This window comes from Scyliorhinus torazame, chromosome 1 (genome assembly GCF_047496885.1).
Source record: "Scyliorhinus torazame isolate Kashiwa2021f chromosome 1, sScyTor2.1, whole genome shotgun sequence".
NCBI lineage: Eukaryota > Metazoa > Chordata > Chondrichthyes > Carcharhiniformes > Scyliorhinidae > Scyliorhinus > Scyliorhinus torazame.
Window position 1 is genome coordinate 380812708 of NC_092707.1, and position 16595 is coordinate 380829302.

General features: G+C 47.1%; 1 protein-coding gene across 7 annotated transcripts in view; it reads left to right on the plus strand.

Moving 5' to 3' along the window:
- Positions 1 to 16595, plus strand: part of ltbp1 (latent transforming growth factor beta binding protein 1) — a 533746-nt gene that overhangs the window by 376985 nt on the left and 140166 nt on the right. For all 7 annotated transcript variants that reach the window (XM_072512266.1, XM_072512285.1, XM_072512304.1 and 4 more), the window contains 3 exons: positions 1365 to 1505; positions 7075 to 7215; positions 10963 to 11121. In XM_072512266.1, coding sequence (XP_072368367.1) covers positions 1365 to 1505; positions 7075 to 7215; positions 10963 to 11121 — 441 coding nt within the window. The remainder of the gene's footprint in view (positions 1 to 1364; positions 1506 to 7074; positions 7216 to 10962; positions 11122 to 16595) is intronic.

A 16595-nucleotide genomic window follows, 5' to 3' on the forward strand; every position in this document is an offset into this window, starting at 1 on the left:
AGATTCCGCAAATATTCATTTAGTTTCCAGACTTTAAGAAGCGGTAAATACTGACCTGAAGGCACAGCAGCTATGGTTGAGAAAGGTCATGTGCAAAGTTTAAACCCTGCCCCGCAACACCCAGTGGCACCACAATCTGATTTTAAGCCCACAATAACGTGTGCCTGTTCAGTGCCATTGTTCTGACTTCACAACTTTTCAGAAGTGAACGTGTGAAGATAAAAATGAATTCTCTGCAAAATAGTTTGACAATTTTTTTACAAAGCAGCAGTGAGGAGCACAGATACCTCACCGTTTCCAGCTGCGTACACCGCAAAAATCAAGCGGTTAAATCGAAAGCAGTTTTCAAAAATTCTTTTAAGTGATATCAAATCTTTATTGCTGTCGCAAAGCCTCAACTTTAAATGTTCAGAGCCACAAAATTAAAGGAATTGAGACAGAAACAGGAAATGCTGGATATTAACAGCAGGCAGAAAGATAAAATACAAATGGATTTTTTTGGTTGGTAAATCCACAGGAGATTTGTTGTAACTTTTTACAGATATTGGGGAACGGACAAAGAGTTTATCAGCTTTTTAATCTGTAAAAAGCTAAGTTTGTCTTGTTTTGAACCCTAGTTCTCCAAGGCGAGGGGATTAGATCCCACCCCTTGGGTAGATCTCGGGAACACATGTTAGATTGAGACTAGCTGTCTCGCTCTTATATACAGATTTGCCAGAAAATGATCCATGGGGACGTCTTGCGAGATCGCGTTAGATCCCGCGAGGCATAGCAAGCCAGGTAGATCCCGGAAGTGGGATCTCCTGAAATCAACCGGTCGTGTTGCGCCACGCTGAGTTTTGGGCGCAATGCGACCGGTACATCCCGCTGAATATTCCAGTCTCCCTAATAGCACTGGCGGTGCACCTGTACCTCAGGGACTACAGCGGTTCAAGAAGCCGGCTCACCACCATCTTCTCAAGGGCAATTAGGGATGGGCAATAAATGCTAGCCTAGCCAGCGAAGCCCACATCCCGTAAAAAATGAATTAAAAACAAGTTGACACCAAACCAATGTTTACTAAAGGTTCATCATAATTTCCTTTCCTCTGTACTTTCTGCCTCTATTCATAAAGCCCAGGATTCTGTCTGACTTATTAACCACTTTCTCAATCTGGTCTGCCGCCTTCAATGGTGTGTTTGTCCTACACTCCCAGGTGTCTGTGGTCCTGTGCTCCCTCGCGGAGTTGTGCCCATTATTTTATATCGTCTCCATTCATTCTTCCTTCCAGGTTCAGGAAGTTCTTGGTGAGAAGCCATGGTGAGTTGCTGCAGTGCTTCCTGCACACTCCAGACTGTAACACTTCAATTATATTTTATTCCTAGATATCGATGAATGTCAGGATGCGGCGAGTTGCATCAATGGGCAGTGTATTAACACTGAGGGCTCATACAACTGTTTCTGCACACACCCTCTGGTCCTAGATGCTTCAGGGAAGCGCTGCACTCAGCATCTCGATTCTGATGGTATGTTCCCGCTGAGAGACTGAACTGCTATTTTACATGTTACGGCATACATGGTGTAAGGCTGAAATGATATATAGCGCAGCTTCTGCAGACATATTGGGGTTGAATTCCATGGGAATTTCTCCGGATCATCCATTCGGAACAACAGCAGAAGGTCCACGGAAATCCTGAAGCAATGGTGCAAACTGTGTTTACGTCCTTTTTCCAGAGTTCGTGCAGGTTTTCCACTGGGTTTTCCATGAAGGAGAAGGAGAACCCCATGGAATTCCAACCCTAGGCATGCTTGGTCCAGATTCCCAGTCTTGCATTATGGCAATGAGAAAGGATTATCCCTCTTGCAGCTCTGGTGGTATCTTTGGAGACAGGAGACTCACTCATTCCAGCTCTCTGACCCGCTCAGTACAGGCAGTGGACAGTCACATGTAGCTTTGTGGTTGCCATGGTACTCTCCAATTCCAAGTAGGGGTAAGTTCAGCCCAGAATTTTCCTCCCTCTCAGATTGAACTGTTAGAAGATTCTGCCACCAGCAATGCTCTTTTATTCTGTTTCTCCCCCTCTGTTATTGGCTGGCATCGTACCCTAGTATATTTTTTATTCATTTATGGGATGTGGGCTTCACTGGTTAGGCCAGCATCTATTACCCATCCCTAGGTGCCCTTCAGAAAGTGGTGGTGAGCTGTCTTCTTGAACTGTTGCAGTCCCTGAGGTGTAGGTACACCCACTGTGCTATTAGGGAGGGGATCCCAGGATTTTGACCCAGTGACAGTGAAGGAACGGCAATATATTTCCAGTTCAGGATGGTGAGTGACTTGGAGGGGAACCTCCAGGTGGTGGGGTTCCCAGGTATCTGCTGCTCTTGTCCTTCTAGATGGTAGTGGTCATGGGTTTGGAAGGTGCTGCCTAAGGAAGATTGGTAAGTTCCTGCAGTGCACCATGTAGATGGTACACACGGCTGCTACTATTCATTGGTGATGGAGGGATGGAATTTTGTGGAAGGGGATTAATCAAGCGGGCTGCTTTGTCCTGGATGGTGTTGAGCTTCTTGAGTGTTATTGAAGCTGCACTTGTCCAAGCAAGTGGAGAGTATTCCATCACACTCCTGACTTGTGCCTTGTAGATGGTGGGCAGGCTTTGGGAGTCAGGAGGTGAGTTATTCACCAGAGGATTCCTAGCCTTTGACCTGCTCTGGCAGCCACAGTATTTATATGGCTAGTCCAGTTCAGTTTCTGATCAATGGTAACCCCCAGGATGTTGATTGTGGAGGATACAGTGATGATAATGCCATTGAATGTCAATTTCTTGTTGGAGATGGTCAATGCTTGGCACTTATGTGGCATGAATGTTACTTGCCACTTGTCAGCCCAAGCCTGGATATTGTCCAGGTCTTGAAGAGACTCAAGCAGTAGTTAATTGGCATAGTACCCTAGCAAATGTTCACATGTAATGATGATAAATATATAGTACAAATTCTAATGAACAAATTATACACATCATGTCCCAGGCTAGTCTGTGAAATCATCCCAAATATTTTGCATAGTATGGTGCAAAATCACTTATGTTGCTCAGTAGTAATATACAAACATTAAGCGTAAAAAGAAATTCTGTTCAATTTGCAATACAACTCCTAAATATAATGAAATCAATTCATTGGGGTTAGATTTGATACAGCCCTCTGGGGTGGGAACCATGGAAACCAGAACCACCTCATCGCAGGAGAGGCAGCAGGAAAACCTTCCTCGATTAAGTTGGAGGGCGGGGAAAAAAAAAATCTTTTATTGTCACAAGTAGGCTTACATTAACACTGCAATGAAGTTACTGTGAAAATCCCCTAGTCGCCACATTCTGGCGCCTGTTCGGGTACACGGAGGGAGAATTCAGAATTCTCAGCTGGTACGGGAATTGAACCCGCACTGCTGGCCTTGTTCTGCATCACAAACCAGCTGTCTAGCCCAATGAGCTAAACCACCCCTCAGGAGTTGACGTGGGATTCCCAGTCACCAGCATTGGGATGTCAATAAGGCTCATTAATGAATCAATTGACATCCATTGTCTCTGAGCCCGCCTCAATTTAGTGATGGCGGCCTCCCAGGAGCAGGAGTGATCCCTCGTAGACAGGCACTGAATCGTGGGTCCTGGCATCGGGGAAGGGGGTGGGGCGGCGGAGGCACTGAAAAACACTACCCTGACCCCCCTTCTCCTGCAACTCCCACCCCATAATCCCCCATACTTCCTTCACTCACCTGTGGCCTGGGGTCCTGTAAGAAACCTGGGCCTCTGGTCAGTGCAGTACCGCCAGCTGCCACCGACTCCCGTGGCGCTGCCAGCCTCTGAATGGTTGGCAGCTCTCAGTGAACAGGACTTCTATTCAATAGGACCCAATGCATAGAACATAGAAAATACAGCACAGAACAGGCCCTTCGGCCCACGATGTTGTGCCGAACCTTTGTCCTAGATTAATCATAGATTATCATTGAATTTACAGTGCAGAAGGAGGCCATTCGGCCCCTTGAGTCTGCACCAGCTCTTGGAAAGAGCACCCTACCCAAACTCAACACCTCCACCCAACACCAAGGGCAATTTGGACATTAAGGGCAATTTATCATTGGCCAATTCACCTGACCCGCACATCTTTGGACTGTGGGAGGAAACCGGAGCACCCGGAGGAAACCCACGCAGACACGGGGAGGACGTGCAGACTCCACACAGACAATGACCCAAGCTGGAATCGAACCTGGGACCATGGATCTGTGAAGCAATTGTGCTATCCACAATGCTACCGTGCTGCCCTTAAGAACAAATAAATCTACACTATATCATTTTCCCGTAATCCATGTACCTATCCAACAGCTGCTTGAAGGTCCCTAATGTTTCCGACTCAACTACTTCCACAGGCAGTGCACCATGTTATGTGGAAGAAAGTACTGTTTAAGTAATTAGACTAATAACAAACCCATCAGCGTTCTTCTAAAGACACTGGCATTTCGCCTGTGCGGAGATACAAAACTCTCAAATTGTAACGTTTACTGAATAATTTTATCCTGGTTTGGGACGTGCTAGAACCCTTACAGACAGAAAGGAATTCAGACAACAAAGAATGAGCCTCAAATGGCTCGTAGCATAAAATGAATAAGTTAAAAAGAATTGGATAAATACTTGAAAGGTAAGCATTATAAGGAAAGAGCAGGAATGTGAGATAAATTGAAATGTTCTTTCAAAGACCCAACAGTGTCCTTTTGTTGCTGTCTGACTCAATGATCCAGTAAGGACAAGCTGAACGTTTTCCTGGGTTTGTGCCAGGTGGCCCAGGTAGTCTGGACACAGCAAATATAAGGTACAGGTACAGTGTAGAAGGTACAGGTACAATTCAGCAGATACATGTACAGTATAGAAGATACAGGTACAGTGCAGCAGATACAGGTACAGTGTAGCAGATACAGGTACAATACAGAAGATACAGGTACAGTACAGAAGATACAGGTACAAAGCAGCAGATACAGGTACAGTGCAGAAGATACAGGTACAGTGCAGCAGATACAGGTACAGTGTAGAAGATACAGGTACAGTGCAGAAGATACAGGTACAGTACAGAAGATACAGGTACAGTACAGAAGATACAGGTACAAAGCAGCAGATACAGGTACAGTGTAGAAGATACAGGTACAGTGCAGCAGATACACGTACAGTGTAGAAGATACAGGTACAGTGCAACAGATACAGGTACAGTGTAGAAGATACAGGTACAGTGCAACAGATACAGGTACAGTGTAGAAGATACAGGTACAAAGCAGATACAGGTACAGTGTAGAAGATACAGGTACAGTGCAGAAGATACAGGTACAGTACAGAAGATACAGGTACAGTGCAGCAGATACAGGTACAGTGCAGCAGATACAGGTACAGTGTGGAAGATACAGGTACAGTGTAGCAGATACAGGTACAGTGTAGAAGATACAGGTACAGTGCAGCAGATACAGGTACAGTGTAGAAGATACAGGTACAGTGCAGAAGATACAGGTACAGTACAGAAGATACGGGTACAGTACAGAAGATACAGGTACAAAGCATCAGATACAGGTACAGTGTAGAAGATACAGGTACAGTGCAGCAGATACACGTACAGTGTAGAAGATACAGGTACAGTGCAACAGATACAGGTACAGTGCAGAAGATACAGGTACAGTGCAGAAGATACAGGTACAGTACAGAAGATACAGGTACAGTGCAGCAGATACATGTACAGTGTAGAAGATACAGGTACAGTGCAGAAGATACAGGTACAGTACAGAAGATACAGGTACAGTGCAGAAGATACAGGTACAGTACAGAAGATACAGGTACAGTGCAGCAGATCCAGGTACAGTGTAGAAGATACAGGTACAAAGCAGCAGATACAGGTACAGTGTAGAAGATACAGGTACAGTACAGAAGATACAGGTACAGTACAGAAGCTACAGGTAGAGTACAGAAGATACAGGTACAGTACAGAAGATACAGGTACAGTGCAGCAGATACAGGTACAGTGCAGCAGATACAGCTACAGTGTAGAAGATACAGGTACAGTACAGAAGATACAGGTACAGTACAGAAGATACAGGTACAGTACAGAAGATACAGGTAAATAGCAGCAGATACAGGTACAGTGTAGAAGATACAGTTACAGTACAGAAGATACAGGTATAGTGCAGCAGATACAGGTACAGTGCAGCAGATACAGGTACAGTGCAGCAGATACAGACACAGTGTCTCAAAGTCAGCAACCTCGGGGACCAAGACTGTGCCTTGCCAGATCTTGCTGGATTTTGGCTTGGGTGGTTTGGGCAATGGACAGTTCAGGTCAAGCCAGGTCAGGTGAAATGAAAATCGCTTATTGTCACAAGTAGGCTTCAAATGAAGTTACTGTGAAAAGCCCCTAGTCGCCACATTCCGGCGCCTGTTCGGGGAGGCTGGTACGGGAATTGAACCGTGCTGCTGGCCTGCCTTGGTCTGCTTTCAAAGCCAGCAATTTAGCCCTGTGCTGTCGCCCAGGGCATGGCAAGTGGCGACGAGGAGAGTTAGATAGTTAGCCGAATTGTCTGGGTCAGTGATCTTTTTAAAATTTACTCAGTTAAAATTGATGCAAGGGACATTCTAAAAATGTCTGGTTTTCGGACAACTCGCATTTTTGGACAGCTGGACTTGGGACACTGTTAGGTCAGGTCGCACACCCAGAAAGAAAGCCCTCTCATTTTCCTTGCAATAAGTAAACTTGGGAAATTTTTCTCATCAAATAATCTGCCGTGATTTCCTGATACGCGTTCCCCCTCTCCTGATACGAGTTCCCCCTCAGCAATCCATTGCACCTGGGTACAGACACAGGAAAACCAAGTTCCTTTGTGGAAACCAATATGTAGAAAAATAACCCTCTTAATTCTATTTGAAATGACTCTAAAGATGGTGGAGTTGAATTCTGAATCTAAGCATCGTGGGTTTGCTTCATTTTTGCCCAGTTGCTCTCTTCCGCCTCCCTCCGTTCCCAGTTGAACATAAGTTTCTCCAGGTGGTTAAAGCCAATGTTTCCTTTCATTCCTAGATATCGACGAGTGTCAGGATCCATCAAACTGCATCGGTGGTCAATGCATCAACACCGACAGCTCGTACAACTGTTTCTGCACATACCCAATGATTCTGGACTCTTCAGGGAAGCGCTGCATTGAGCCTCCAGACACGATTGGTATGTCCCAGCAGCAGGAACAACATTGTCACTGTTGCAAAGATGCACATTCATTTTATATTGCAAATCACGTCAGATGTTTTTGAATAGGCTTAAATGATGTGGATTTCAGCCTGTTTAAAAATGTCCTCTTTGTCCGATTGTCTCTTTCTGCGTGAACTCTCTGTCTGACAGCGCTCCTCTGAAGCACCTTGAGATGTTAAAGGTGCCATTTAAATGCCAGTTTTGTTATTTGGGTGGGGGGGGGGGGGGGGGGGGGGGGGCAAGAAGTATTGTATTTGTGGAATGACCGTTATGCAGCCTGATCTGATTGAAGCAACTCTTTACGCAAACGTGAGTGGAAAACTGGAACATTTCAAAAGAACAAAGAAAAGTACAGCACAGGAACAGGCCCTTCGGCCCTCCAAGCCTGTGCCGACCATGCTGCCCGTCTAAACAACAATCTTCTACACTTCCTGGGTCCGTATCCCTCTATTCCCATCCTATTCATGTATTTGTCAAGATGCCCCTTAAACGTCACTATCGTCCCTGCTTCCATCACCTCCTCCGGTAGCGAGTTCCAGGCACCCACTACCCTCTGTGTAAAACACTTGCCTCGTACATCTCCTCTAAACCTTGCCCATCGCACCTTAAAGCTATGCCCCCTAGTAATTGACCCCTCTACCCTGGGAAAAAGCCTCTGATTATCCACTCTGTCTATGCCCCTCATAATTTTGTAGACCTCTATCAGGTCGTCCCTCAACCTCCGTCATTCCAGTGAGAACAAACCGAGTTTATTCAACCGCTCCTCATAGCTAATGCCCTCCATACCAGGCAACATCCTGGTAAATCTCTTCTGCACCCTCTCCAAAGCCTCCACATCCTCCTGGTAGTGTGACGACCAGAATTTAACACTATACCCCAAGTGTGGCCTAACAAAGGTTCTATACAGCTGCAACATGACTTGCCAATTCTTATACTCAATGCCCCGGCCAATGAAGGCAAGCATGCCGTACGCCTTCTTGACTACCTTCTCCACCTGTGTTGCCCCTTTCAGTCACCTAGATCTCTCTGACTGTCAATATTCTTGAGGGTTCTACCATTCACTGTATATTCCCTATCTGTATTAGGCCTTCCAAAATGTATTACCTCACATTTGTCTGGATTAAACTCCATCTGCCATCTCTCCGCCCAAGTCTCCAAACGATCTGAATCCTGCTGTATCCTCTGACAGTCCTCATCGTCATCTGCAATTCCACCAACCTTTGTGTCGTCCGCAAACTTACTAATCAGACCAGTTACATTTTCCTCCAAATCATTTATATATACTACGAACAGCAAAGGTCCCAGCACTGATCCCTATGGAACATCACTAGTCACAGCCCTCCAATCAGAAATGTCCTAATGTTTTAGAGCCAATACACATACTCAAAGTGACCTTAGTACCAGCAAAGATAGTGCTTAACAACTGCACTGCCACTTTGTCGCTGCTCTCAGCCAATATACGGATGACCAAAACCATCGGATTCTTGCTGACCCAATGGGCTCCACTCCAGGTAGCTGCCTCTTTCTTCTGAAATATATGCTTGAATTTATAATGCACTTTCCACAACCCGTCTGGGCATCTCAAAAGTGTTTTAATCGCTATTGCAATGGAAGAGATGCAGCAGCCACAGTGCACAGAGCAAACGCCCACAATCAGTCATGTGATTATGATCAGATAATTTGTTCTAGGTAATGTTGATTGAGGGAATCATTGGCCAGGGTGCCAGGAATAACTCTCGTGCTCTTCTTCAAAATAGTTGGGTGGCTCAGTAGTTAACACTGCTACCTCACAGTGCCAGGGACCCGGGTTCAATTCCCATCTTGGGTGACTGCCTGTGTGGAGTCTGCACGTTCTCCCCGTGCATGGGTTTCCTCCCACAGTCCAAAGATGTGCAGGTTAGGAGAATTGAACATGCTAATATTGCCCAAAGGTTAGATGGGGTTACGGGGATCGGAGCGGAGGTTGACCTAGGTAGGGGCTCTATTGGAGGCAAGGGCTGATGCAGACCCTATGGACCAAATGACCTGCTTCTGCACTGTAGGGATTCTATGATTGAGTGCCGTGGGATTTTTGCATCCACCAAAACAGATCCTCCGTTTAACATTTCAGCTGAAAGACAGCACCTCTGACAGTGCAGTGCCCCCTCTGTACTGCGCTGGAGTGTCAGCTTTGATTTTTATTCTCAGGCCCTGGAGTGGGACTTGAACCCAGAGGAAAGTTTTCTATCAGCTAAACTGCAGCTGACACTCAAGTGATTAAGCCTTCTTAAACTGGAAGGGTCGCCGGAGTCCCTCGGCGTTTCCCCGATGTCATTTTGCCTCTCCTCCTGCAAAGACATTACACTTAGATGTGAGACACATCGATATCCAACTGTGCTGCATCAATCTGCTTCCCCGCCTGCTGTGCTGGCAGGGGTGGGGAGTGGTAGGGGTAGGTCAGGGGTCAGGCACCGCTGAGGTACATTCATCCGAAGTTTGCTAAGATCTGGAAAATCAGCAGCTGTACAAACAGCCATTGTCCTGCTGTCCAAGGCTTCTTGCTTTAAAGTCCTCTTTTTTTTTGGAATGTGTTTCACTGGCTTATCGGTGAATTGCCACCCACGCAGAGGAAAATATTTTGTCTTTCATGATTTGAGAGGCCAGCGAATGATCACTCCTGCAGCGGCTGGAGGCTGTTAACCCCATTTCTTTCTTTCCCACCAACTGCTTCAGTGCTTCAGGGACCGCTTCTAACATGAGCACACTTTCCCTGCTAACCCTCAAAACTACAGCGTCTAAGATGGCTGAAAGATTTGATTGGATGGGACGAGGTAACACAGGAATGATACCAAGATGCACCTCTCCCCACCTCAAAGGGTTAACTGAAACTCTGTCCCACTAAACGCTGTGGTGTCTGGGGATCGATTAAAAATGAGGAAACAATGAGATTGATTCACTTTTTGTTCGGCAGGGGTATTAAGGGCTCGGGAACTGACGACAGGTAGATGGGGTTAAGGACAGATCTGCCATGATCTAGCTGAATGGTGGAACAGGCTCAACGGGCTGAATGGCTCCTCCTGTTCCTGGAGTCACACAGTACAGAAGAGGCCCTTCGACCCATCGCGTTGACAAAACTACACTGAATCGAGGGCAGCACGGTGGCGCAGTGGGTTAGTCCTGCAGCCTCAAGGCGCCGAGGTCCCAGGTTCGATCCTGGCTCTGGGTCACTGTCCATGTGGAGTTTGCACATTCTCCCCGTGTTTGTGTGGGTTTCGCCCCCACAACCTCAATGGGCCGAATGGCCTCCTTCTCCACTGTAAATTCTATGATAATCTATGATTAATCTAGGACAAAGGTTCGGCACAACATCGTGGGCCGAAGGGCCTGTTCTGTGCTGTATTTTTCTATGTTCTATGTGCAGGGTAGGTGAATTAGCCACTCTAAATTGTCCCTTAATTGGAAAAAATGAATTGGGTACTCTAAATTTATAACAGAAAAAAAAACGACACTGAATCCACACTGATCCCGCGTTCCAGTACTTAGCCCATAGGATTGAATGTTACGACATTCCAAGAGCTCGCCCACTACTTAAAGGTTGTAGGTTTCCCGTCTCTACTACCCTCCCAGACAGTGCATTACTGGATACAAGAATTAGAGAAACCATTGATCATGTATGCATGTACTCCCAGAGCCAGGCCAGTACGATACTGAATGTAATCCTTCCCTAACTTCTGTTTTTTTCAGAGCAAACTATTGAAGAGGATGTATGCTGGCAGACCGTGAGCAGTCAGATTGTGTGTGGCCTGCCCTTGGTGGGCAGGAGGACTACCTACACCGAATGCTGCTGTATGTATGGCGAAGCCTGGGGTATGGACTGTGCTCTTTGCCCCCTTAGAAATACAGGTGAGCGACATTTCCCATCCATACTTAATGATATTCTGAAGATTAGAAGTGAAGGGGGAACAAAATGATCCAAGGTGTATTGTACGAGCGTATTTCGCAGCTGCTTAGTAACCCTGAAATATTGATGTGAGAGTTAGGACTGTTTGTGTTTTTAAAAATAATAATTGGGAAAGCCCGATCAAAATCATGGTCATGATTTTTTCAGATTGTGGAATCTCCATTCCTGCCATCTGAGGAGTCGATGATGAGCACATTGTTGCTGATATTGGCTGATCGGCAACCATTTTGTGCTCCAATGAGTGTTAGTTAGCCAGAGGCGGGACCTTTGCACCTCACTCGGGAGGAATTCCCGCCTCAGATAGCTGATGATAAATCGGATAGCTCGTCCCAGCAGCCCCAGGACCTGCAGTGGAGAGGACAGGGCCTCACCCATCCTGCTGTGAGATTGTGGAGCCCTTTGGGAAGGTCTTCCAAAGACTTTTATGGCCACCACCAATCCCCCCCCCCGGGAATTCCTCCTGCGTGAAGGACAACAGTTCCGCCTCTGGCCAATTAACGCATTAAATGTCTGCGGGGCAGCCAGGATCAGGCGGAAAGAGTGAAATTCTTTCCCATTTGTTTTTGTTTCAATTTTACTGCAAACTTGTATATACATTGCCTGCAAACACTGCATCTGAACCCATAGCAGAGATATTGCGCACTGATAAGCATCGCATTTTTTGACCACGGCAAGGAATGTGGGAAGCAAGTACAAATCCAGCTAGGGAGGAACTGGGCGTCAGTCTGTACATTTGCAGCACACATCTCAGACTGATGGGTGTTGGCTCTTACAGCTCCTGCTGGCAAACAGATTGACTCCAGACTGAAGTTTGACATTGGCGTGCAGTTTTTATGGTTCCAGGGATGATTTGAGGCCGCTTAAGTGATGTTTTCATGACCTTATTTAGATGGCGATTTATAATCTTTTCCAGGTATTCACGGATCACTCCACTTTCAATCGCTCCGGTTCGGAATAACCGTTATTCTTTATTCAGTCACTCCAGGATATGCTGACTGACAATCTGCAACGTTGAGAAGAAATTTCTCTGCTTCTTTTTGTCCCCCCTGCCTCTACCTCACAAGGGAGCGCCATCAACAGCCACGAGCTGACAACTTCCATTCTGTGTGACGTTAGGGATTTAGTGCCAACTTGGGAATGGACTGGGAGTGTCCAAACTGATTTCAGACAGCATTTTACTGCCTGAGGTTTATAGCATTAAACCTCAAAGAAAACGCTGCCTCTCGGCTTTCCCGTCCTGTCGCTCTAGCTTGTGGACAGAATCTGGGAGAAGCACCCCCCCCCCCTGGCCACACACACTCCTGTACCTCTGCTGGCTTTACCCTTTTCGAAAGCTCAGCCTCTGTGATGCAAAATCCTTCTCCTCCACTTGCCCCCTGCCTTTAGTAGGAAATAAGGACGCAAATGGTATGAAATTGTGGGACCTCCTAATGACAGCATGACACATTGTCCTGCATGGTTGCACAGTTATATTGCTATCCCGAGTCTCAGGCTGCAATACAACAATAATAATAATCTTTATTATTGTTACAAGTAGGCTTCCATTAACACTGCAATGAAGTTACTATGAAAAACCCCCAGTCACCACATTCCGGCGCCTGCTCGGGCACACAGAGGGAGAATTCAGAATGTCCAATTCACCTAACTAGCACGTCTTTCAGGACTTGTGGGAGGAAACCGGAGCACCCGGAGGAAACCCACGCAGACACGGGGACAACATGCAGACTCCGCACAGACCGTGACCCAAGCTGGAAATTGAACCCAGGACCCTGGCGCTGTGAAGCAACCGTGCTAACCACCGTGCTACCGTGCTGCCCATAACAGTTATACACGAGCCTGTCTGCGTTCTGTATGCCTCCTCACCGTAGCATTGCATTTGCTGTCTAATTTTAAAACAACACTTCCTAAAGTATTAAAGCAGTAGCTTTCCCGGGGAGATTTTGTACACACAGACCTGTGCTGGGAGCAGTTCCCCGATACTGGCAGTGTCTGCCTGATAATTGGATACTAATGTGACAAGTGTGAATTTATTTAACATTATATCCATCAACGTGTGCTGCTTCTGAATTGACCCAGACATGAAACCGAACCCAAAGGTCTAGTCTCTTTATTCCAGCATTGAACTGAAGTGTAGGAATTTCCTGAGTTGAGATTGTATATTATGAAGTAGACTGGCAGGTATGTCAGGTTCGCTACTGCCACCTACTGATGGTGTGAATGAATCAACGTCGAAAATCATCAGGTTAAAGCCAGAAATCCGATATTAAACCAAATTGTAGAATTTCCACAATTCCGCACATAAATCTTTCTCTCAAGCAGCAACGGCACTTCAAATGTAATTTTAATGTTATGTCGGGCTTTGGGATGTCACAGAAATATTGGGCGGGATTCTCCGTTTCAGGGACTATGTCCCCACGCCGTTGTGAAAACTGTGGTCTTTTACGCCAGAAAAACTGGCGTCAAAAGGCCACAGATTCACAGCTCAGCAGGGGGCTAGCAGGGAGCCATCGTGAAGCTCGCAGCTCCAGTTGCAGATACGGGACCCCGCACCTCCGGGTCAGGGGCCACGCATGCGCACAGCGATGGCCTCCAGCGGCTGCGTGTGCTGCATGGTGGACTCAGACCGTGGAGCTGGACCGCGGAAATAGTGCCCCCGATCTGCTGCGTGCCCGACCCGGACCGCCCGCTTGAAAATACCCAGTCCCGTATGAGGGCCCCTTGCCCTCCGATCGGCCCTCCCCCGACCATGGCAGCCGGAGACTGAGTCCGCCATGCGAGTATCCCTGTGGTGAATGTATAATTACTGATAATTCACCAGTGCACTGTGTTATGTTATTAACCCTGTGGGCTCTACCTATGGGCCATTGTGTGGCTTCACCCACAGGGGATGTGTTGGGGCATGTACGGGCTCCGCCCATGGCTCTACCCCATTTACAGGAAGTATAAGAGCTGCTGACCTGCGGGGCCGCCTTCACTGTTGTGCCGGTCACAGGCAGGCTCATTTCTAAGCTGATTAAAACCACGGTTTACTTCTCCACATGTCTTCGAGTGAATTGATGGTCGCATCAATCCCGTATGGCAGGACCAGATTAGATCCACGCCGTCGGGACTTCGGCCAGTCAGGGGCGGAGAATAGTGGGGTGGGCCTCTGGCAATGGGCGCAGGTGGGGGATACGCGGCTCGGCGTACTCTCCGAGTCCTGATTCCATGCATGGAACTGGATTCTTCGCCCCGGAGCCGGACGCGATTTCGGTGTCGGGGTGCAGAGAATCCAGTCCATGATTTGTTGTTACGCTGATGCAGGTTTGCACAGAGTGGCAGCCATGTGTACCATCTACAAGATGCACAGCAGCAACTCACCAAGGCTCCTTCAGCAGCACCTCCCAAGCCTGCGACCCTTACTATCTAGATGGACAAGGGCAGCAGACACATGTGAACACCCACCATCTACAGGTTCCCTTCCAAGTCATGCACATCCTGACTTGGAAAGATATCGACATTCCTCTGCCATCGCCGGGACAAAAACCTGGGACTCCCTCCCGAATATCAGCACATGGACTGCAGCAGTTCAAGAAGTTAGCTCACCACTACCTTCTCAAGGGAAATTAAGAATGGACAATAAATTCTAGCCTTGCCAGAAATGCCCACATCCGGTGAAAGAATTTAAAAAAGTATGTTTTCACTTCTGGACCAGAACTGAAAAGTCTAATGCATTTGGGATTCTTGGGTTACTTGCAGCTGTCCACCTGACTCGGTCCAGCACAATGTCTGGCGGTAACAACAGGGTTTTAGACTCTTTAATGCTTGTACTACAGAACAGACACACAAGAAAATAGGAACGTCAGCTAGTCCCTAGGGTCAGGACCTCTAGTGTCCCAGGACCCAGGAAGTGTAGAAGATTGTAGTTTAGTCGGGCAGCATGGTCGGCACGGGCTTGGAGGGCCGAAGGGCCTGTTCCTGTGCTGTACTTTTCTTTGTTCTTTGTTTGTTTGTTGGTCCCAACGCAGGAAATATCACACACCATTTGTGAACCTTCAATCTTCTCCTTTGTCAACTAACCACTCGGCCCCCTCTTGAACTTGCTTATACGACAATAGGAGATGGACTAAAACATTCTGCCTAATGTGTTCTAACCGCTTTTGGAGTCACGTTTTCTCGCTATTGAAGGTGCCTTCCTGAGTACCTCACCTGCTGTGGGGGGGAGGGTGGGGGAGAGATGGTGCCGTAGTGGTAATGTCATTGGACAGCTAACCTAGAGGTTCAGGTTAATCCTGTGGAGACACGGGTTCAAAACCCAGCATGGCAATTGGGCGAATTTAAATACAATTATATAAAATCGGGAATATAAAGCTAGGCGGCACGGTAGCACAGTGGATAGCACTGTTGCTTCACAGCTCCAGGATTCCAGGTTCGATTCCCGGCTTGGGTCACTGTCTGTGCGGAGTCTGCACGTTCTCCTTGTGTCTGCGTGGGTTTCCTCCAGGTGCTCCAGTTTCCTCCCACAAGTCCCAAAGACGTGCTTGTTAGGTAATTTGGACATTCTGAATTCTCCCTCTGTGTACCCGAACAGGCGCCGGAATGTGGCGACTAGGGGCTTTTCACAGTAACTTCATTGGAATGTTAATGTAAGACTACTTGTGATAATAAATATTATTATTATTAGTCTCTAATGGTGACCATGACAACCATCATTGATTGTTGTAAAAACCTATCTCGCTCACGAACACCCATTAGGGAAGGAAATCTGCCGTCCTTACCTGGTCTGGCGTACATGTGACCCCAGGTCCAGGGCAATGTAGTTGACCCTTACCTGCCCTCAGAAATGGCCGAGCTGAAACCAGTTGTGACAAAGAGACCAATTTAAACATTGATGCAATGTTTGACCTTGCTTTGTCCCAAGTTGTTGAAAGAAAGAACAGACTTCCACCGATAGAGCACTTTTCACATCCTGAGGCTACCCCAAGGTTATCATCACAGCCACGCAGGCTGAAATGCAGGCATTGTTGTTTTGTGAGGTAAACGAGCAGCCATTTTGGTAGTGTCCCAGAAGCACCAAGGAAAAAACAGTGAAAAGGGTATGCTAACCCTGAAGAAGACCACGGGGGAAATCGCTGATTGATCTCCCCGTAGGCTTCGTAGAATACGAATTCCCAATTCCCATGGTGAATGGGCGGGTTGGACCAGAAGGATCCGCCGACGGAAAACGCTGGAAAATCCCGCCCTGGAGAAAGCGCAAGGAGAGGAAATCTTGAGCCGGCAACTCATTCAAAACCAATCACCTGTGTTACCCAGTCCATTTGCAGCAGAACCTTCTGGGCTGATTCTTCTTTTAATTCAACTAATTATCGACCAGAACCCTACCCACCACCAAAGATGATGAACTTGGTCATCTTGGCCTTGAACGACAAGCAAGAAC